The 22,640-nt window shown below is 34.7% G+C and overlaps 1 protein-coding gene across 1 annotated transcript; it reads right to left on the bottom strand.

Moving 5' to 3' along the window:
- Positions 1-817: 817 nt before the first annotated feature.
- LOC143452591 (uncharacterized) lies at positions 818-22,488 on the bottom strand. The gene is made up of 16 exons (XM_076953621.1): positions 22,323-22,488; positions 17,329-17,397; positions 12,533-12,584; positions 11,755-11,873; positions 10,531-10,666; positions 9,897-9,988; positions 8,276-8,444; positions 7,480-7,643; positions 5,933-5,991; positions 5,604-5,709; positions 5,345-5,503; positions 3,959-4,089; positions 3,392-3,480; positions 2,755-2,935; positions 2,535-2,620; positions 818-1,065 (listed from the first exon to the last, which is right to left on the bottom strand). Exons 1-16 carry the CDS (start codon positions 22,440-22,442, stop codon positions 920-922), a joined length of 1,878 nt encoding a protein of 625 aa, XP_076809736.1. The 5' UTR covers positions 22,443-22,488; the 3' UTR covers positions 818-919.
- Positions 22,489-22,640: the final 152 nt, after the last annotated feature.

A 22,640-nucleotide genomic window follows, 5' to 3' on the forward strand; every position in this document is an offset into this window, starting at 1 on the left:
GAATTCGGCTTCAAACACATAAAAATCTCCTATCCCTTATAAACTGTCACTTAACTCGTAATCGGGCATTGATTTGTTAATGGTAATACAAATCCTGCTGCGAGTCGATGTTTGTTACATCAACCATTGCACTTCACAATAGCTAGCATGCATGATCAAAAGGATCGTCAAGTGTTTAAATGAAATAATTTAAATCTACCAAACAGCGCTTTTATGCCATGGGACTAAATTCAGCATGCAAGTGATGTGCAAGAGAAAACGAAAATAAAACTAAGAAAAGTGTTAAGGCTAACGGAATACCGATATCAACGGCGAGAAATATCATGCGTTGTTGCGGGAAGTTTTTACTTTTTAGTAGCTAGATAATTTGCGCCAAAGTACTTCCAGAATTTAACGCTCACCGTGACGTGTTGGCGGTAACTGCAACGATTTGGAACAAAATCAACCTGCGCGGCAATAACACGCTTTATGTTTGACCACAGATGACGTGGAAAAGTTAAAAATGAAAAGATAATGGAGAACTGAACTTGATCAGTATAAGTACGATATTGTTTACCATCAAGGTAAATTGAATGTTGCACCTGATGCGTTATCACGAGTGTATTGTGCAAGCACTAATTGGTCTACGCTACGCATTATTCATGGTAGTTTGCGTCATCCTGGGATGACAAGAATGTATCATTTTGTTTGTGTCAAAAACTTACCTTACTCGCTTATTGAAGTAAAAAACCAAGCAATGCGACCCAGCCTGTAATCTCAAAATCTAAACTTAATCTGCATTTTCAATATCAGAGTCGAATGCAACTGCTTCAACACCTTTTTTTGATCACAAGCTGAATATTTATTTTATATTCGTTGTTTTTTCTTGTAAAAATTATCAGCAATTAAAATCTGCATTTGGAACACTAAAAGTAGCTTATCACTTTCCAGTTTTGCCATTTTGCACTCGACCGGAAACTACATTTCTTGTGAAAATAAGGATGCTTGAGGCAATGTCTTGCCTGGAATGGGCAAATCCCACTGGGTCAGTATCGGTAGGATTGTCTGTCGGTTGTCCTGCCCAGCCTGTTGTCAAAAGATTAAGGAAATTAATAAAATCAAAACAAAGTAAAAAAATATGATGACTGTTATGCATAATAATCCAACTTAAAAATATAGATATGTTTATAAAAATTATGCTATCTTTTATACTTTTAAGCATTAACTAAGCTAGTTGCATACACTTTCCCATCATTCCAGATCAGTTTTAGAAATTTACGAAGAGGTTCTTTTTATAGAGCTCACCTGAGGAATCGTAATTAAATACAATAAATTACATGCTCTGAAGTGATTAGACCGGAATTTGAACTGGGGCAAAAATATGAGCTATGACTTACAGCAGGAGTGCCCAACCGGTCGATCGCGGTCTACCAGTGGTCCGCGGACAATCCCAAGTCGACCGCGAGGCCATTAGAAAAAATACAGTTTTTTTATGTGTAACAGTTTGTTTTGTGACTTAGGACAACTGTACGCCTACCAAATAATTGAGTAAGACTTAAATAACTTGTTTTATTCAATTTTTAATTGCCGTTGTGTAAAAGTGTTACACTACGTTACTATTTATACGACTTTTTATAAGTTGCTGAGTCAAACACAAAACTACTTGACCATAAAACTGCATAATAAACCGATTCCTATGTACTATGTAATCAACCGACTTCCAATGGCGAATCCTGATCAATTTCTACAAATAAAATTTGATTACCAAAAATGCTAACGATCGACTAACTTACACTTTTCCAAAAACGAATCACCTGTTATACTAACTCTGTTTATGGAAGGTTTTCTGTATGTAGAGCCTATGTACTGGAGAGAGGTAGGGTTTGTGACGTGATGTCTGCCTGCGCTAACGGAGAGATTTAAACTTCGGAAAGAAATTCAATGCAAGGGCGCAATGAAGGAAATGGGGAGGATTTCAGTTTTATCGCTTCTGCGACCATAACGTTTTAATAATAAAATCTATTTACCCGCTAAACCACTAACGCGGTGATTGCATTTTTAAATACGCTGAACGTGTCATTGTCTCAAAAAGAAATTTAACCTTTTCTTTTAAGGTTTTGAGCACATTTTCATTCGTTCAAATTTTGCGTCCGAGTTAAGTTTTTCTATATAAATTTCATTGTGACACCATAATGTATTTTACGTTACGTGCAAGGTTATGTCGGGGGACTTGAAAACGTTTGAAAATTAGCAAGTAAGAAACACCGGAAATGATGTGTGTGGATTTGCGATGTTCAAAGTGGATTGGTAGACCGCTGGAGGCTGGCTACTTGAAAAGTATACCTTGGGTTAATAAAAGTTGGGTACTCCTGACAGGTAAGTATTATTTTACCATGACAGGTTGAGCAATGGGAATATTAGGTTTCAGGACCAGCCTTAGATCAATGCGAGGGTTGTGCCCCACGCTGTTTAGTACCAAAACAAAACTGCAACAGCATGCCACCACTGAACCAACGCATGTTTTCATGTGGCGTACAACAACTGCTTTATCTCACCTGTAAAGTCTCCACAGTAGGACGGTTGATCATGCATAGTATTTATACCACCAACGCAAACTGCAGAAGGTCTACAAGATTCGGTGCTAAAAAGCCATAAAATTGTATCAATTACAAACAGACTGCCAATTTCAATGCTTTCAAACGACGCAATGCAATTAAGAATTATGTCTTTTACATAAATATTATCAACAAAATTTCTATTTACAAACATCAATACCGAACACCAGGACAAATCGCGTAAGGGATCCCTTTTGGATCTAATGCTCTAAATTGAATGTATCCAGGTTGAATGCTGTCTCGTAGAGCTGGTGGAGCATGGGATACGACGTCATCATCTGTTCCTTGCGCATATGTAACAGGTACAAGCAAACTCTCTGCGGTCCGACTGCAATTAAAGTCTGCAAAAAATACTAAAATTTAAAGACACACCTCAACAAAAACACATCATAGTGTTTTTGCAAAGTGATACATAATATATGTTTTTAATTAAAGACAAACATTGGCAAATAAATGGCTGATGTTTACACATTACCCCACACAACTACAGTAAACGAATGCTAATTGTGCTACAAAAACATTAATATAAAACTATACATTGAGAGAGTTGGTTTCAACTTGCGAGTGCGCTTTTAGATAGATAGTTTATGTTTGCAACATTTCCTTCGATCCTAATATAGCAATTTTAAGTTGATAACCAAATGTACTGTGTACCCATTTCACAGCAGAAGGTTTTATAAAGTAGGAAATACAGTATTAAAAAACAAAAACTGGTGGCATTACACCAAGCTAATGAACGTAACAATTTCTAATATAGCATCTGATTATCCCATAACAAACAAAGCAACATTATTGACCTTCGAGTTGGTGGAATGAACTGATAGTTTGCAACATTCGAGTCAAAGCACCTCTCACCATGGACTCAGTTACTTGAAAATCGTCTTCCCTGAAAAAGTCATTTGACATAGGTAACACGAATGCATAGTAGTGGATGGGAAGTTGTACATGGAGTCTTCCACAAATACCACATAAAATTATATGTAAATAAAAGGCTGTACAAATGAGCATAAAACCAAAATAGAAATAGTATGAACAAGGATGTTTAAAGAAAGAAACACAATAAAGCAGAATATGTAAGTAGAACTATTTGAGAAAGTGAAGGTCCAAAAACTGTCCAAAAATAAGTTGGCCTTAAATCATAGAGTAATTTTCAGTAAATAAATACACTGGACAAGGATTCACATTAATAGGTAGGGGTTAAACGGTTATTGCCATAAATGCATGGCAAAAAAAAAAACGCAAATTCATCGTTTAATGATGACAAAGATGGCGGTTCTTAGTCATTTTACACAAGTAATAACCTTACAACCTTCCCCAGTTATATTCCCAATGCTTATTCAGCTTTTTGTATATACTATCCCAACCTTGATAGCAGAGTGTATCCCATAAGTATTCGAGATGGACTGCCACCTGCCCTAACAATATTGACCAAACTATCTGTTCCTGTGCTCCACGTAGTTGTTTCAAACGTTGACGGCCGAACTGAATTCCAAGTCTGTAAAGTTATTGCAAAAATGACAATTACGGAGCTACTTAACTGGATTTCTTCATAAGTTAGTCAGAATTACTACAACCAAGAAATGGTAATTGTGTTACTAGGAAATTCTAAAGTATAGTCAACTAGAGCGGTTTTCACTCTTAAGAGATTGCTTTGTGCCATTTAAACAAGTTTGGTTGCCTTAACAAGAATTCTTTCCAGTACTGGTAAATATTAACAATTTTTCATAAAAAGTTCATGAATGCAGAAATCCTAAATTTAGTTGTTTTAAAAATCAAAATGTGAAAATTTTCCATTTATGTTTTTTAGTTCTGTTTCCCATTTAAGATGCAAACCAACATAAATGTTTTTAACGTTTAATGCAGTTGGCTCTCTGATTTAAGCAAAGGTTCACTTGGCACTTTACTTTGGTAACGAAAATTGGGTTTTTAGGCCAAAAATTTTTGCTTCGATATTGTGTCTCTGCTAAAATGTCATGCAAAATTTCAGCGAGCCCTATGGAGGATTTTTATAGTAGTTTAAAAAATTCACTGTACAATAAAACCACCAAGAATTTTATGGTATTTTTTGGTGCTGGGCGATTTCTCTAGTGCGTTGTACGAATTTATTTCGGTATCTAACCCGTAGGCTATTTCGATGTAAATGTATCGAACTGCATAAGCACATAAAACTACTAAATAAAATATTGAAGGAATGGACAATATACCGCCGAGATACAGTGTTGCACTTCCATAAAAGTTTTTGGATTATTATAGCCAGTTTGGTAGAAAAAGTACACTAAAAATATACATTGCTATGTTTTAAAATTTTCAATTAAATGATGAGTGTATTAAAATATGGACGCAGAGCTAGCACAAGTAGTGGATGATAGTGAAACATTTGAAAATAATGAATAGTTTATTATCACAAGTGTATCACTGATAAAAACCTGTCGTTATTCACAGTTTTGTATTTCTTTCATAAGTTTATACAGATGGTGAAAAACGCAGATAATTTTTAATGCCATTAAAGTCACCATAACTGAACATCACTGTAATAAATTTAAAAAACTGGGTTTTATGTCCCTCAAACCCATATGTTTTGTTGTTGTATTAACTTCGCATGCAACATCTCATAACAATGCTTGAATTTCAAGTTATATTTAGCTTGAATATCAGCTTAACACAATGATGGCTTCAATGTACGTTATTTTCATTTTGCCGTTTCACTTAATTTTTTCTTAATATAAGCTATTCAATCTTAATAATCTTACTGTTGGGCTCGTAACGTAAAAAAACACTTCACATATTGATGGATCATTTGCATCATAAACATTGTATGATTTGTATGCAGCATTAAATCCCAGGTAAGTTATTTCACCAGAATAAGTAGCATGTTGACCAATGCCATCAGCACCGGTTCCGGATTCCACCTGGTAAAAGAACAAGCTTTAACAAAATCAAATAAATTTTGCAATAAAGTGAAATGTTATTGTGCAAGAGTGCCATGTTTGCAGAAAAAAGGTCATTCACCTTAATATCAATAGTTGGAACAGTTTGAGCATGATTTCCGACCCACATGAGCATGATAAATGGATGTTCAGTTGAACTTGACACTTCCACTCCAATCTCTAAGTCCCTTCGTGTACATTAAAAAGACTTAGAAACACAACAATCAATATATAGTATACATATGGTGTAAAGAATCATACCATAGTGCTATCAACAGCCATAATTTTTTCCCAATCCTGTCAATTAGGTTTTAAATATTTGATACCAAGGTTTCTGTTACAAAACAGGTGTACAACCAGAATATTTATTGCTACATAACTTCACTGCACTTTAAATACAATATTACTTACCTATATGTCTGTCGGTAAACAATCTGTGTGTATTCACCATCACCAAGTTTGTAGTATACCTTAAAATATCAAAAACGTTAATTAATCAGCAAATCTTATTTCTGTGATTGGGTTAACTGTTCAGAATATGTATCCTAAAATATTATTTTCACAGTATGTATATACAAGACAATTGCTATGCCCACATAATCGCACTTAGTTTAAAATACAGCACAGAAACAGAAAAATTGCTGAATCCTTTCTTTGCATTAAACTTTATCTGAATTAAATCCTGTATGTATGCAATGTGCAAAAAATAAATCGTTTCCTTTTGCCAAAAAGTTTGTTAGTTCTTTATTTCTTTAAGCAATATTACTTGAAAACGTAATGTTTAATGACGATAAAATTTTCATTGCAACTCTGAAAAATGACAGAAGGAAAAACTATCTTTGCGCCGATGAACATTTTTCGACAAATTATTATTCTCTTTGGTTTTGTCTATGGCAATAAGTTAGGGCTATCACATTTTTATCACACAAAAGACAGCTGCATCAAATGGCTAAAAAACATGTAACGAATTTTATGTCTAACAAATTTTTATGAATAAATGCAATAAAATTGTGCAGAATATCGCTACACTAAAGGGGGAGTTCGGTGATCAATGTCCTGGTATAATAACAATAAAATTCAGAAATTTTTTAAAATCTTCCAGACAGTGCAGAAAGAAAGAAATATATATTTCATCTAATAGTGGCATCTTCAGTTTCTTGAGCATGTGTAGCATGTGAATGTGTAGATTCTACACATTCTAATATATTTCTCTCTAACACATTGTCTGGTAGATTTTTTTTAAAAAGACTTTGCTGTACTTTTTTTACAAGTTTTTATTGCCTTTGCCAATGATGGTTATATTTTTAGAAGTGTTGCATCATTGCCAATGCTCTTTGTCTGATTACAATATAAGCTAAAGTTACTAATTTAGAAAAAATATGATTTTGGCAAGGATACAAGGAGGATTAGTTCAATTCGATTTGACTAGTTTTTAAGGATAAATTAGTTACATTTTCGGGCTGATTATATCTTTCTCGGAATCCCAGATAAAGTTCTAGGTGAAAAAATTCCAAAGTCATTTTTTGTTCTTTGGTGTTTAACGTAAAGGAATATGCAGAGACAAACAGCAGCAGGAAAAGGATTTGCAAAAATGTTTGTTACACCTGCTCTGATTTCTAAAAAAAGGTCAAATCAACTGCAATGACTAAAACATCTTTAACTTGAAATCAATAAGATCTTAAGTTTCTAAGTTGAGAATGAAGACATTTGCAAACAAAATCATTGTAAAAGAAATTAACACAAAGGTTTTAATGCATATCATCCTGAAAACCAAGAAAGGAGCATGGCCAGTATATTGCTGAAATAGGTTGAAATGTATAAAAATTTGACTTAATTTTTTTACAAATTTGGTTTTACTTCAAATCAATATTTTGTCAAATTCCTGTGTAAGCATAATTGTAACTTCGATTTTCTGGAAATTACCAATATTACCAATTGAATTTAGTTTTGTGTAGTACCTTGTTACCAGTGTCAAACATATCACCACCTCCATCTCCAATGTTATTTTGTACACCACTATGATCATATGTATAGCTGTAGAATTGAGGTATTGTTGCACGTATTTCTTCTGCTGATTGGTTAAGAGCAGAAAGTATGCTAACTACACCTTCTGAAGCAGTTCCTAAAAATATTTTAACATAACCATAACATATTTCTTAATTTCTATGTTAGAAGATCAAACATGGAAATCGAACGTTTATGTAGTTCATTGTCCAAATAACACAGACACTGGCAGTAAAGATAAGTGCTGCACTCTGCAGAGTGGATACCCACTAACCAAGAATATGTTTTAGTATTGAAAAGGCTACAATGTTAAGTTTTACATGTGTTTAAACAAGTAATTAGTACAGTATATTCAAAGCTTTAAATGCTGTTTTTTCTAACACAAGATGAATGAGTTTGGTGTGTGTGATGATCTTTTTATTTTCATATTTTCAATTTACTTGACCTTGAAAAAGGCTTTTCTATGTAGGCGACATCAAGTATTCCACACAAAATGCTTGAATTACAATAACTAACTTAATCAAAAACAAAAGTATCAAGTTGAAGTGGTGGAAGACTACCAATACTAGTGCATAATATAAAGCTACACATATCAGTTTATTGTGCACAATAAACACAAAATCTGGCATAACTAGTTTGAGATTGTCACACAAAAATATCAAAATCTATCTTAATAAAATAAACAAAAGACATTAAACAATAATTAAATTTATTTATTTTTTATGAAATACTACACGTTACTGATCTTACCAGAAGGTCGGTTTTCTTTAAGAGGAAAATATTTTGAATAAAGTGTCTGAAGTGATCCACCGTATTGAGTTAAAAAGCCATTATCTGAATAATACTTCAGAAAAGCTTCTTCGCTCCATTGTCCAAATTCAATATCATTTCGAACATGCCATATCATAACATCGCTAGCCTTTGAAAATATAATATCATTAACAATTTTGAGAAACTTACAAAATCTTTCATGGAAAATATTTAAAATTGTAAAACAGTTAACGGGAAACTGCAATAATTTTCTTGAACATCTTTTTATGATTCTTTAATAACCCTACATTCAAATGCACCTATTAGGATACAGTGGAAACCCATTAGTGCAACTTCATTCAAACCAAATTCCAGAAATGCCAAAATCAAAGCAAGTCCTGTTAAATACCTTTATTTAAAGAAGTATATACTACAGCAATTAGACAAACTTTGGATAACTAAGTAGATCAATTAGTCCCTTCAGATTTCAGTTAGCAAGCTTCCACTGCATATTTTCATATGTTCTCGCCGAATTACACTCCAATTGTACGCAAAGCAGCTATCTGCATCTGAATTTGTTGGTCAATCTAACATACATGCACAATGCTTACTCAGCATAAGTACTCGTGTATTCTATAGTACTTATAAGTACTCCCGTAACGTCCAAATTAGCATTGTTGTTTATTCAAATTATATGATTTAAGTGATAATGATTTATATGATTTTGTGTTGCCCAAAACTCCAAATAGCTTTGTCAATACGTGTCTAGCCTCGCGGTAATTCCTTTTCTTTATCTTGAATTCCTTTCTTTAGATCTGATGAGCCGTGACCTGCTTGTTAACGTCAAGTTTCTTTGTGTTATATCTAGTAGCGCATCAGTTTAATCCCAGCCAATTTAGTATGTATTGCAGTTGTTAGCCTGACTTGTTTAAGTGAGTGTTGCATGTAGTATGATGAGTTAGTTGCCATTCAACCTGTTGTAATGCCTGTATTTGTTAGCCACGTGAACAAAGAAAGAACTTTTGGCTTCACCACAACAATGCGCCCGCTTATTCCGCCCATGTGATCCAATCTTTTCTTGCCAAATATTGCATGTCGCTCGCTCGCCAGGCTCCTTACTCTCGAGACTTGGCACCATGTGATTTCTAGCTTTTCCCCAAGTATAAAACCACTTTAAAAGGGACACGATTTCAGTCACGAGAAGACATTATAGAAAAATCGACGGAGGTGCTATGGAGCATTCCGGAGAAGCCATTCAAGAGATGCTTCTAGAAGTGCTGGGAAAAGTGTGTGGACCTTCAAGGGGATTATTTTGAAGGAGATTAAATAAAATTTGTGAAATTCATTGTGTTGTGTGCTTTATGCCAGAAGGTCGGATACTTTTTGAACAGACCTCGTATATCTATTTCCTACTCTAATGAAGGACATATGTTCATGTCTAAAACGTGTTTGTTCTTGTACATTGTTAATAAATGATGTTTCCTGAGCTAGTTGCTTTTTTTACAATTTTATGGTATTTGAAGTTGAATTTTGCTCTTCCTACGTTGAATTAATATTTTAATGAACAAAAAGATAAATGCAAATGTTTTTAGATTTATCATAGCATATCTACAACATTCACCTGTAAATTATAGTATGCAGTGCTCTTGTAATCACCACTAGTGGCAGATTCGACACTGCCAAATGCATTGAAGTTTTGCCAGTTTTCACCACCTTAAAATAGAAAAATTGTTGGTAACAGTTTTAATCGGTATTATCGAACATAAGTAATCTGCAAACAAAGACCGAATTTTTCAAACTAAAAAATGAGAAGTAACCTTCAAAACAATGTAAAATTTACTTAATTACATGTGTATTACAAAATGCTGTTGACTCAAAGTTGAAGGGACTTATTCAACTATTATGAGTCAACGAAAGTTTGATCCTCAGAAACCTGAAGTTTACAAAATTGGTGGGATATGTATATACATATCTGATCTGAAATATATCATATATAATGTTTGTATACATATATGTATATGCTTATATATATGCGTGTGTGTGTGAGCATGTCAAAACAAGACCAGGCACTAAGAGATGCATTTTAGATATCAATCTTTCATGTTTGACATCTTGTTAATACAACTGCATCAGTTATATCAAAATACTATACATGGTTTCTAGTTAATGCAAACTGGCAATTTAGAACATTGATGTACACAGTAATTGTCACTAATCAAACAATGTGGTGATGGTTAAACAATTCTAACACTTACCTACATAGCTGGTGTCAGTTAGTCCCTGGTCACTGGACCAGTTGTCACCAATAGTACACTTTCCATTGATGTTATTCTCATGAATACTTGCTACTAATGTCCATCCACCTCCTGCAGTGTCCATATCGCAGAAAACCTAGCAGTTTTATGTATAGAAAAGTAATGCAGTAAGACCCTCTAAATTGAACATTGGTTTATAGAGCTAACTGCTTATTAGTGCAGCTTTGGTTGAAACAGAATAAACAATTCTCTATTTTCAATTCGCTTCTTATTAGAGCAGACACATTGCTTACTAGAGGAACGTGGATACATGCATTTAAGTTAAATATTACAACAGTTGTGCAGCATGGAGCATTTTACATGGAAATTTGAGGGAAGGACTGCTTTTCTGAAAAGTCGAAGTGTTTCTGCTGTTTCAGTTTCATTGCACTGTGAACTACACAACCAAAATAGATACGAAACTGTTATAAATCGACAAATTCGTTTTTACTGAACAACGAGTAGGGGAAGAAATGTCCATTAAACGACAATAAAAATGCTCCTATATCACAACTTGCACGACTTAGCGTTTTGCCTTTTACACACCCATTTTCATAGCAAAAACAGCTCTCATTGTATAATATAAAAAGGACTTTTTGGAACAGATTTTGCTATTCCAAAGATGTTTTTTATGCACTTTTTACTGTACATATAAAATAGAAGTACATGGCAACTCTATTCTGGTATTTTTCATAACAGAAAAAACAACATTAGAAACGGAGATCAACAAAATGTGATATCCAGTGCTGAGCAACAACTCTTTTAAAAAAAGTTTCACTCTTCTTTTGCTCTTTTTGCTCTATGCTTTAGTATATGAGATGGTATTTTTTCAAAGTTATTCACTAAACGTTACTTGAACTCACACATTGAACTCACACATTGTAAACAAATGTTTACAGGATTATTCACTAACGATGTTTTGCAGTGATGATCTAACGTTTAAAATTACATGTTCCTGTCACAGAGTACATTGTGTTTTCTGATTTTTAATGCAAAGTATGAAACCTTAGCGTGGTCTATCATTTGCATTTGTTTCTGGCCTGTTGTTTTGGTTCATTCATTCAATTAACTTACCATCAAACTACTGTCGTTTCATACAGAATTTGTAACACGTTAAAAAATTTGTTGCAGCCGTACCGGACTTATCCTCTTAGTATCTGTAATTTATGTATACAGTTTTCTTACCTCAATTTCTGCTGATAGGCTCGTTGGCTTTATTTTATATATCTTTGATTGAGTAACACCATTGCTCCGTAATTCAAAGCAGGAAGCTGCAGATGGTCCACCTCCAGATGGCCCACCAGCTGTGTAAATACAACACAGCATCAATAAAACTGAAAATTTCAAGCCTTAATGCCAGTTTACATGAATGCTACAATGTAACATAAAATGGACAGTTCAATAAGTATGACTTGTGTCGTTTACATGCACTAAACAGTTCATGCTCAAACTTAAATGTTTACATGTTTTCCACCTACTAGGAAAAATTACACAAGATTTGTAAACAACTTAATTCTCGGTAACGAGTTTTAATGTTTATTTTTAAATTATCAAAAAACTATTCTTTAGACTTCTAACATTGATAGCATTGCTACCATGTATTCTACAATAGTTATTATGTTCATTCAATTTTGTTGTTGTTGAAAACATGTTGTTTTAAGTTTAGTGGCCATACTTAGCGTACTAAGTGTCAAAAGCAAGTGTATACCACCATTTTTATCATGTATGTGTTAAGGATTTGTTGCTTTTACTTCAAATAATGGAGCATGGTATATCAAATATTTTAGGTTAGCTCCATCTTTTTGTCCCAAAATTGCGCACTTTTCAAGATAAAATGAACAATACTTTTGTTTGTTTTATGAATAAAATTTGTTTGCGCTTCCCCATAACTTTGAGAAACCTTGCTATAAAACATAGTCACAATCACTTAACATGCTTATAATATAACATGAAGCACTCTTACATTGTCCTGGTGGTCCTTGAGGGCCTCTTAATCCTGTACGTCCAGGAGAACCCTAATAAAAATAAATTTAAGTAAAACCTGCAACCACAATGCATTGACATTTTACATGAAAAAACTATAACAAGACAAAAAAGCACTTACTCTGAAGCAACCTGGTACAATCATATTTCCTAACATATTTATTCTATTCAAAAAGAAATCGGGTATTCCCAAAGTAACTTGAACTAGCTATGTTTGGTTTTATGTGGAGATATAAATCTTCAGAATCAGCATAATGTGGAAATTAAAAATATGTGCTTCCACATATGGATTGAGATTTGTGTCCGGATGAGGGAAAATGGTTGATGAGAAAGTAAGTTCAAAGTTTAATATATATATGGCAAACATAAAGCAACTTTTGTGGGGTCTAAAAATGACAGTGACTAAAAACCTCAAGTTTATTGAGTGATTCACCAATTGTTGTTTTTCCTTGAGTTTTCACAGGCCATTGCCAAAAATAATTAATGTTTAACGAACGATCAGAGTAAAAAGTACAGTGTATACCTGTAATTAAACCAATCATCAATTTTTATCATAAAATGGCAGTTTCAATGTATATTCAAAGTGTTTAAGCCCACTCACGTTTTTCTCCTTCTTGCAAGGACAAGCAACAAAAATTTCGCAAATAAACATTAATTGACTTTATTCAAAAAGCTGTTTTGTAGGCAATTGCTTATGTGGCATATTTTTAATGGTATATAATTAAAATTTTGCCATATGCGGCAGACTTCAAAGTCATCGGAATTGTGCGCAAATAGTGCCCACAAAATAATTTTAAACATGTTTTCACAATGAACAGATGTAGCAAAGCAACCGGTATAGCATGTGACTTCTTTCTACTGCTTGGTATTTCACAACAATACTACAGTAGATAAAAACAAGTGTTTATGGTAGTGCATATCTACTAACCGTATTTATTGGGGTATAGCTCAAACTTCTTTTTCAAAAAATCTGCCCTTAAAAACTCGGGTGTGAGTTAGACACAGAAACTAACTAATCCCTTTTTTCTTTCGGCACAAGACTCGCCGTCAATGCCTGCAGCGTTGTAGTCTACTGTTAAGCGTTATTGTAAACAAGAGCAAGCGCTTCCGGGACAACCAAAGCAATAGTAATTGATAAAGATAAACATTTCTTGTTATGGTATTCGCTTTACAATCAGCGTGCTAACATGAAATAAATGCGAGATAAATTCTGCAGACGGGCTCACTATTATTTCTTTGATAATAGCATACGTCGGAGTGAGTAGATATGCACGAGGTATCTAAATAAGGTTAATCTTTGGTGTTAATAATTCACTGTCCAACAAAATTTTTGTATCTGATAACCTGAATAGCTTTTGGGGTAAATTTCGGCTGCTGAATCCAAATCTGCCATTGGAAAAACGTATAGATTTTGCGTTATTGAATATATTAGTCCAAAACTTTCATGGATTTAACAGTGTGAAACCACTGACTTCGTGATATGCGCGGAGAGGAGGAAAATGAGTACTTTAAGCTTTTTTCTGTCAAACTGTTCGTTGGCTTCTTTCGGAAATTTTGTTACAGCTACATTACAGTGTAAAATCTTGTGTCGATTAACAATGTCATGCAGCCGAAGAAAGTGTAAGAATAATCCCAACAGTTTTCGAGAAAATCCGACAATTGGAAGGTTTAACGTAAAACACACACCTCTGGTAAATCCAGAAAATGTGCTTCTACCTCCACTACACCATAAACTTGGACTGATGAAAACCTTTGTCAAAGCAATGAATCACGAGGGAGCTGCGTTTATGTATTTAAAAGAAAAATTTGGACTTTTCAAAAGTGAAGCCAAACTGAAGGCAGGAGTTTTTATTGGCCCTGAAATTCGAAAACTATTACTAGATGTCCAGTTCAAAGAAAAGCTTAATTCTACAGAATTGGATGCTTGGAAATCATTTAAACAGGTTGTTAACAATTTCTTGGGCAAGTACAAAGCTGAAAATTTTGTAGAGATTGTTGAAAACCTGTTGCAAGCCTATCAACGATTGGGTTGTCGAATGTCATAAAAGCTACATTTTCTCGATGCTCATATTGACTTTTTTCCGCCGAACTTGGGGGAAGTGAGTGATGAGCATGGACAACAATTCCACCAAGACATTGCTCTGGTTGAAAGCAGATATATAGGAAAGTCTAACGCTAAAATGATGAATGACTATTGCTGGTTTCTACAGAGAGAAAATGATTCATCTTATATTTGTAGTGCTAAACGTCCTAAAGTCTGCTAATTTTTTCAGTAGCATGGTTAACCCATATCTCGGATGGCAAGAAAGCACCAAAAACTGAAAAAGACGGGGAGTGATTCTATGACCCCTCTCATCTAAGATAGGGTTAATAGTATGATTGAGGACAGTTGTTCACTAAATGTTGAGTTTGTTCAAATTGTCTCTATTCTAATTATTCATCACTTAGATCAAGAATGTGCCATTTTTATTGTATATAGGTGATCGAAGTGATACGTTTATGTAAAATTCAAATGAAAATAAAGAAAATGGCGGTTTCCTGTATCTTAAAAACTAGATGTGATAGAAAAATTCGTAGTAAAATGCTAAATTGTAGTAAAAAAAAAAGTAAATTGCTTTCACCAGCTATTGTAACGTCTATTTTCACCTTGTCGGCTCTGAAAAGTGAGCCGTTGTGATGTAATAGACACTGTAGTTTGTGTGAGTATGCTTTGAAGGCATGTGTTGACTATCCAGTGAGACTTGAAGAACTGTATAGGATTTTTTTGTATCTGTAAGAATTTCGTTGGAATAAAGAAACTGCAGGAAGTGAATAAGCCTACTAGCTGTAGACGGAAAGATTGACAGTCGTAGCAACGCATAAGAGAAATCTACAAGAAACATTTTGTGGGAAGATGTGTGTTTTGTGTATTTCAGGTTTTAGTCATTGTTAACTAGGGACGTAGTCAAGGGTTGTGATTGCAAAAATACATGTCGAAAAGACCACCTAACTCAGTCAGCAGCACTCTGGACAAGAAGCTGCAATTAACTCGCCAAGGCTCGACAGTCGACACTCCAGGAGAAGCTTTAAATGCTCGACAAGTACCATACAAAACTAAAGAACCATAGCCAGTGAGATGCTTCAAGTGTGCTTGACATCTCTCGTGGACAGCTACAAAAAATGCTGATGGAGGCAAAAATTAGGAACAAAGTTAGTGTGTGTCACGGTTCTTCAATTCGAAAAAGATCTGGACAAGATAAACAAAACAAAGATGCTCTTTAGGATTGGTTACAGTTCGTGAAAGCACGGAACATGCGTGTCAACGGTCCTGTTCTATCAAAAAGAAGAGCAGCTTGCAAAAGAGAGCGGTCATCTAGAATTTCTGGCAACGAATGGGTGGTTCACTAAACCGAAGAACATCGTTTTTGTAACTTTAAAGGGAGAGGCTGCAGAAGCAGATGTAAAAGCAGCTGAAATTTTTGTCACTGAGTCCTTACCAGAGCTTCTCAGGACTTTTCCAGAGGAATGCTGATGAGACAGTGATTTATTTTCGTGCACTCAATGACTCCATGTATGTTCACATAGATGAGAAGAAGGAGAATGGAGGATTTAAGGTGGTGAAAGATCGTGCTACGGTTCTGATATGCTGCAGCATGGTAGGAAAGAAGCAACCTCTGCTTTTCATTGGCAAGTCGAGGACTCCATGCTGCCTTAAGAATGTAAACCCGGCAATGCCTTATAACTTTTCGGCAAAGTCGTGGACGACCGGGCAAATCTGGAAAACATGGCTAAAAGATCTAGATCAAAAAATGAGGCGACAGAACAGGAACATTCTACTTTTGGTCGACAACTGTTCTGCGCACATTGAAATGGTTGGATTGACAAACGTCACTGTGAAGTGCTTGCCGAAAAGTTAGGGTCCCATTAGCAAGAGATCACTGTACGAAATTAACTTCATCCATCCCGTCAAAAATTCTCTAGTTTCTGCCAAGTGGTGTTTGTTGCAATGCTTACAATTGCCACACAAACAATGAGACAACTTTTGCATAAAAACATTCAACTTCCTTAGCGGTATAACTTATTGAGTGATTAAAAGAATATGCAATTTTCAAACATATGGGCGTCATGCAAAACATTTTAGTTTAATGATTTCATGGGTGGAATGTTTATCTGAACTTGACTTAAATAAATACTATAACAAAAATTGTTGTGCGAAAAAAATTATTTTAATTCTGTCGAGCATGTATGATATTACAATATTGATATTAAATGTTAGTAAAAATACTTTCTCATACTTTCTCATACTTTCTAAATACTATACTTATAACCAACTACTTAAAAGCCAGCTTATTTTTCAACTTGCCCCTCACTTAAATAAACTTTATAATAATAGTGATTGACTCTTGAGGACTTGAAGTTTTTTGTGTAAATGATGTTTAGTTTAAGATATTTTGGCTCCATCAATGCTTTTGCTGAAAACTCATTGCCTAAAACTGCCTTAAAGTTAATTTCTTGTTATAGTCAATAAAAATGTTTTTAATAAATGTAGTAACTTGAGTTTATCCAAATCTCATAATATGACCAATATTTATTAATACTATTCTAGTTAGGGTTAAAAACAGTGTAAGATGGAAGCTATAATAACCAAAGAGTCCGCCATTCGATTGAAACGAACAAATCCAAGACATTCACCTATAAATGATACAATGCTGCACACACAGTCTTGATTTAGCTTGCAGCAATGTTACAGAATATATATAGACTACATTCATCTATATAGAAGTTCAAATATCTTACCACCGGACCAGGTTTTCCAGGTCTTCCAATATCACCTTTTGGACCTCGTATTTGATCGAACAATGAAGACTATACAAAATAAAAATATTTACAAGTAAAATACAACATATCAGTAGGCTACTATGTCTTATGTTCCACAAACACAAAATATATACAAAAATCCACAGGAAGAATGTCTAAATATTGAGATCATTACAATGAAGAAGCGATTCATTAGCTAAAGAAACTTGAACTTAGAAAGTCTTTATTAGGGATGTGTCAAACTGAAAAGAATTTGCATTGGTGGGAATATGAATCTACTAACTTTATTTTATTTGCTTGATACCTAGCAATTTGTTGGCTCTGTAGCCGAGTGGTTCTAGCGCTACACCATTGTAATGATAAATAAATAATCTAGCTTGTAGGTTAGTGCAAGGTTGTCGATAAGTTTTAAAATTTTGAAGTGTAATTTAAGGAACTGTAATCAGAGGATACAGACCCAATACCACTCCCGATATTGAACAGCTTGTGAGCAAAAATATAGCTCAAAAAGTCAGAGAGAAAAGAGAACTACATAATAAACCCTTTGCGAGTAACTGCCTGAGTGGTAAGATTTTTTCGATTGCCTATAATCAACACTGGAAAATATCGACCCATTTTGATTCTTTTTTAAATTATAAGCATTCTGGCCATTGGATTGTAAAGACTTTGTTCAGGTGAGTTGTACATAAATTCCTTTACGCGACAAAACAAAATTGCGAAAATATGTTGCCTAGTTCTTATTTTACAGTGGTTTCAGTCCTACACACTAGGCCAGTTCCATACGAAGTCACATTACGTAGTCAGTGAAGCATGCGATGTAAAATGTGTAAACGTTTGCGTGGTATATGCGGAGCGTTTAAATGTAATAATTTGGTTTGTATTTACTTCTAGTTGATCATTTTAAACTTTGCATGACATGTCAAACAAAATTAGGATGTGTAATGCACCACAGATATCACGCAAACTCTTATGTATTTTGCGTTGCAATCTTCGCTGACCACGTAACATGGTTTCATATTGAACTAGTCCAGTGCATAGGATCCAAACTACTATAAGACAAGAACTAGGAAACATACTTTCAAAATGTTTTTTTATTACGTAAAGGAATTCATATGCTTCTTACCTGAGCGAAATATTTACAATCCAATGCTCAGAAAGCCCGTAATTTAAAGAAGAATCAAAGCAGATCGACAAATTTCATTGTTAAGTATAGGTTTCCGAAAAAACTCTGCCATCCAAACCAATGGTGGCGGTAACTTGGAAAGGGTCAATTACTAAACATAACTTTTGTTTTATGTAATGTACGAAAGTTTCTTAAATGATTAGGAAGGTTGAATTTGTTCACAGCGAATTGGATGTTAATTCATGGATTCACTTTCTGTCAGCATACAGCTGGAAGCTAACGTTATGATCTTAAAACATATTTTCAAAGAAATAAAAAAAATTTTACAAGAAACTTTATCATGGTAGTCCATGAAAGTCTAAAACCTGTTCTAATGGTCCATAGTTGAAAACGAGTTTAGAACCACTGGCTTAAGCACTACATATTACAAATTCTTTCTCCAGTATGTTTACTGGTAACTACTCTTTGATTTAAGGCCTAGCCAACTTGTTTTTGAACTTTGAACCTTCACTTTTAATTGTTTTGCCATTTTAGATTATGTTTCCTTGAGCACTAGACCCAATTCATCTAAATATTGCCATAGTTTAACCACTTAATACGAAAATAACTTTTTGCAGACGTCCGCATATTCTTCTACTTAATCTAAACGCCTAATTCTAACAACTGGCTACAAGACCCGCTGAAAGAGACCTACGCTAGTCATTTCTAAAACAACCAACAACGAAAAAAATCAGACCATGTCTTTGTACGCAGGCTTGCAGGGAGACCGACGACAAATAAATGCACATTCGGTAGTTTGCCAACAGGCCTATCAGATAACAGTTTTAACTGAGCATAAAATCCATTAAAAAAAACAAGGGGTTCAAACTTGAATTGTAGCTCGGGCCACACTGCAAGTTTTAAGTACAATGGCAGACCGCACCAACAAATCAAAAAATTAGTTTAGCTTAGTTACTTTAAATAGAAAATTATTTCCTCGTGCACGGTGTCGAAGTTAAGTATGTCGTTGTCGGTTATGTGCAGTTGGCATTTTTTCTACATTGCTGTACTGGAAATGATGAAGAAATTAGCACAAAATTATTTCTCAAAGATTTCAAATATTAGGCTACTGCATTTGATGAGCATCAGCTAAACTCAGCTGAAATCGTCACGTGCTTTTCTGTTAACCAGTCGCGTATTACACTACATTAAACCTTGTGACGTCACTATTGAATTGTACCATTTAAATGGCATTTAAATTCCAATATGATGTTGAAGGCATGTCACTTTTGGGTTGAGAAGGAGCTAGGTTTTGTAAATGTTCGCTTTTTCCGTTAGCGCTTTGGTTAAAACAAAATCTATTACACAGTTGGAAAAAGGATTGTTTTGCTTGATAAGAATTGTTTTAATGTTAAATATTTATGCTTTAACGTTACTAATCTAGCCTTTCTGAAATAAACGTAACGAATTTCCGACAACTTTTGTTACTGCTGCGGTCGTAAAAGTGTTTTTTTCCGAAATTATTTTCTGCCAGTTAGGGCCCGTATTAAACCATCCCGCGGGCCGTATGTTTCATCATATTTTAGCTGCACATATTGAGAGAGACACACCTGCTTTTGAAAAAACTACTGTCGTAATAACCGAGGCCAAGTGACGCCACTCGGCGTACAAAAAATATTCATGCAATTTGCTTTGAATATAAACTCTGCTTTCTTGTAAGATGCAAATTTTCGGGTTAGTGGCCAACGGTCTATTGTCACTTATCAAATTTGGTTTTCGTGAAAGTGATACTGTATAGACTTAGCATACAAGACAAACTTCTTTGCTAGAAACGAGTTCACTCCTCGGATGATGACAGTCGTACAAACGGAGCCATAATTAAATCATGAGGACACCATATGTTAGTTTGGCTAATATATACTGCAAAGTAAAATAAAAAGCCAGGATATAGGATGGCACTCTGGATGGCCATCTCTTAATAAACCTGATGAAGAAAGCTGATGCTTGCGAAAGCTTGATAAGGAATTAAAAATAAAAGTTAATCCAAGAGCGCCGGGGCGCTCGATTAGTTATGAGGACTGAGTTGTTGATGCAAGGCGATTATTAGGCGTTGGTCGTCACCTCTAGCATTTGATTTCACATCGTTGTGTTACTTGCTTTATTTCGTATAGAAGAACCTTAACTTTTTTCATCTTATCGTCGTAAATTCTGCAATTCCACTGCTTTATTGCTGACTACGCTTTGCAAAGCTTCCAACTTGCGTTGAAGTAGTCATTTTTTCTCGAAAGAGATCTGCGCTCGCATAGCTGGGACAAGGGGGCAGCATCTTTGATAGAAAGTTCCTTGCGGAAACCGTAGTTCACTGGCCTTCACGGGTTCACCAATGTGTCGCTAGGTAAGTTATGACTCCGTGATAACAAGTAAGGAAAATTGCGTTTCTTCCCAATGAGCATGTTGCCCTGAGCATAGCCTACTTGAACTTTCCAAACTTTTAAAAACCCAACTCGTATTGTTGATCTCGTTTGCCCAAACAGAGAGTACGCATACATAAAGTTATACATAACGAGTAAATACCACACATAGCGCCAATTAACCGCACAGACAGAATTTAAAGTAACTGATCTGTTCAAGCGATGATACCAAAACCACTTCGTGATGGCAGCCACAGTACCATCCTATTTTTTCTATTTTGTTTTATTTTTTATCTAATTAACTTTAGTTAGTTATAGCTATTATCTGTTTGGTAGTAAAAAGATTAATTATTATTGTCGGACTAAACATATAGTTTCTTTTATTTAATAATTCTTAAATTCGGCAATGAGTTCTTACTGCTCAAGCCTTACTTTCCATGAGTTTGCTTGTTTGCAATATGCATTGCCCGATGGATATATTCATTCGTTACGTTCGTTGATGCGATAAAATGGTAAGCGGAAAAGTATCCTTGTTGGATATGTCATAGCTATTCATGATGGAGAGTTGTGCATGCGAGCAAATATCGAGTTGATCGAATATCGAGTTTTGCATGCGTTTTTGATGCGAGCAAAATATCGAGTTAAAGTCAGTTACTCCTTAAGCCTAGTTACTTAGTCATAGACAAAGTTGGTTTCATGCGAAACGGACAACGGGTAACCACAATCAAGTTTCGAAAAAGTGTTAACAACTTTAGTTCAGTTACACCACGCCATTTAGGCATGGCTGATTTTTTAGTTATTGATTGCAATTCATCTGCCAACCCGGAAAAATCCTTGCATCACCTTGAAGTAAAATCTAATCGGCATGGGATAACATCAAAGAGCACGTGGTGATAGTTAATATGTGAAGTTAACACTTGCTGTTTAACGCTACCTAGCGGATATAGTGAGGAACATTATTCATTGATTTAAGGACTTTAGGTTGAACAGACCTATTTCAATATCTTGTTGAGCAAAAAATACCTCTACTATACGGTACTATTTTCACAAACAGCGGGTTAACTTGCTAACAGATGGATTCATTGTCACTGCAAACAAACTATGTCAATTCGTACATTTTATTTCGTTTATTAATATCCGCATTTTTAATGTCAGGAAACATGTCCTCCACATTTTCCAATACTGTACTTGTTTCGTTGTTTGTAGTTTTTGGTGTAAAGTTAGGAACTATTTTGTGGGTTTAGTGACCACTAAGTTACCAACTTATAGCACAACTGTATTATTGCTATTTTGCATGTTTGTAGCCCTTGAGCTTTGCCACATTGTTCCTGCTCGTTAATTGATCGTGAGCATTAGTCTTGTTGTGCTGTAACTACAACGGTTAGCACTATAACTTTTGCTCTGCACATTTAATGTAAAAAATAAACAATACAATAGGCCTACAATATAGGAAAACTTACTTGACCATTACTCAATGTACCCCCATTTTGTAATCCGCACATACAAGCACAGTCTCCCATATCTGACAGTTGTCCACGGACTGCTGTTAGTAAGAACATGAAATTCAAAATCCTAAGCATGATAGATTTTTATCTTTCTGAACTTTCTAAAATGAATACTTGTGTGAAAATACTCGCAGTTCAAAATCTAAATAAAAGTCTTTCTCCTGACACAATTTCCTACGTGCCAACACTTCTATGTGTTGAAAACAACTGCAAAGTGTTCAAAAATATTTTGTTGGCTTGTCGGAGATTGGCGCGACGACACGTTAATTATTT

The sequence above is a fragment of the Clavelina lepadiformis genome, chromosome 4 (genome assembly GCF_947623445.1).
Source record: "Clavelina lepadiformis chromosome 4, kaClaLepa1.1, whole genome shotgun sequence".
Classification (NCBI taxonomy): domain Eukaryota; kingdom Metazoa; phylum Chordata; class Ascidiacea; order Aplousobranchia; family Clavelinidae; genus Clavelina; species Clavelina lepadiformis.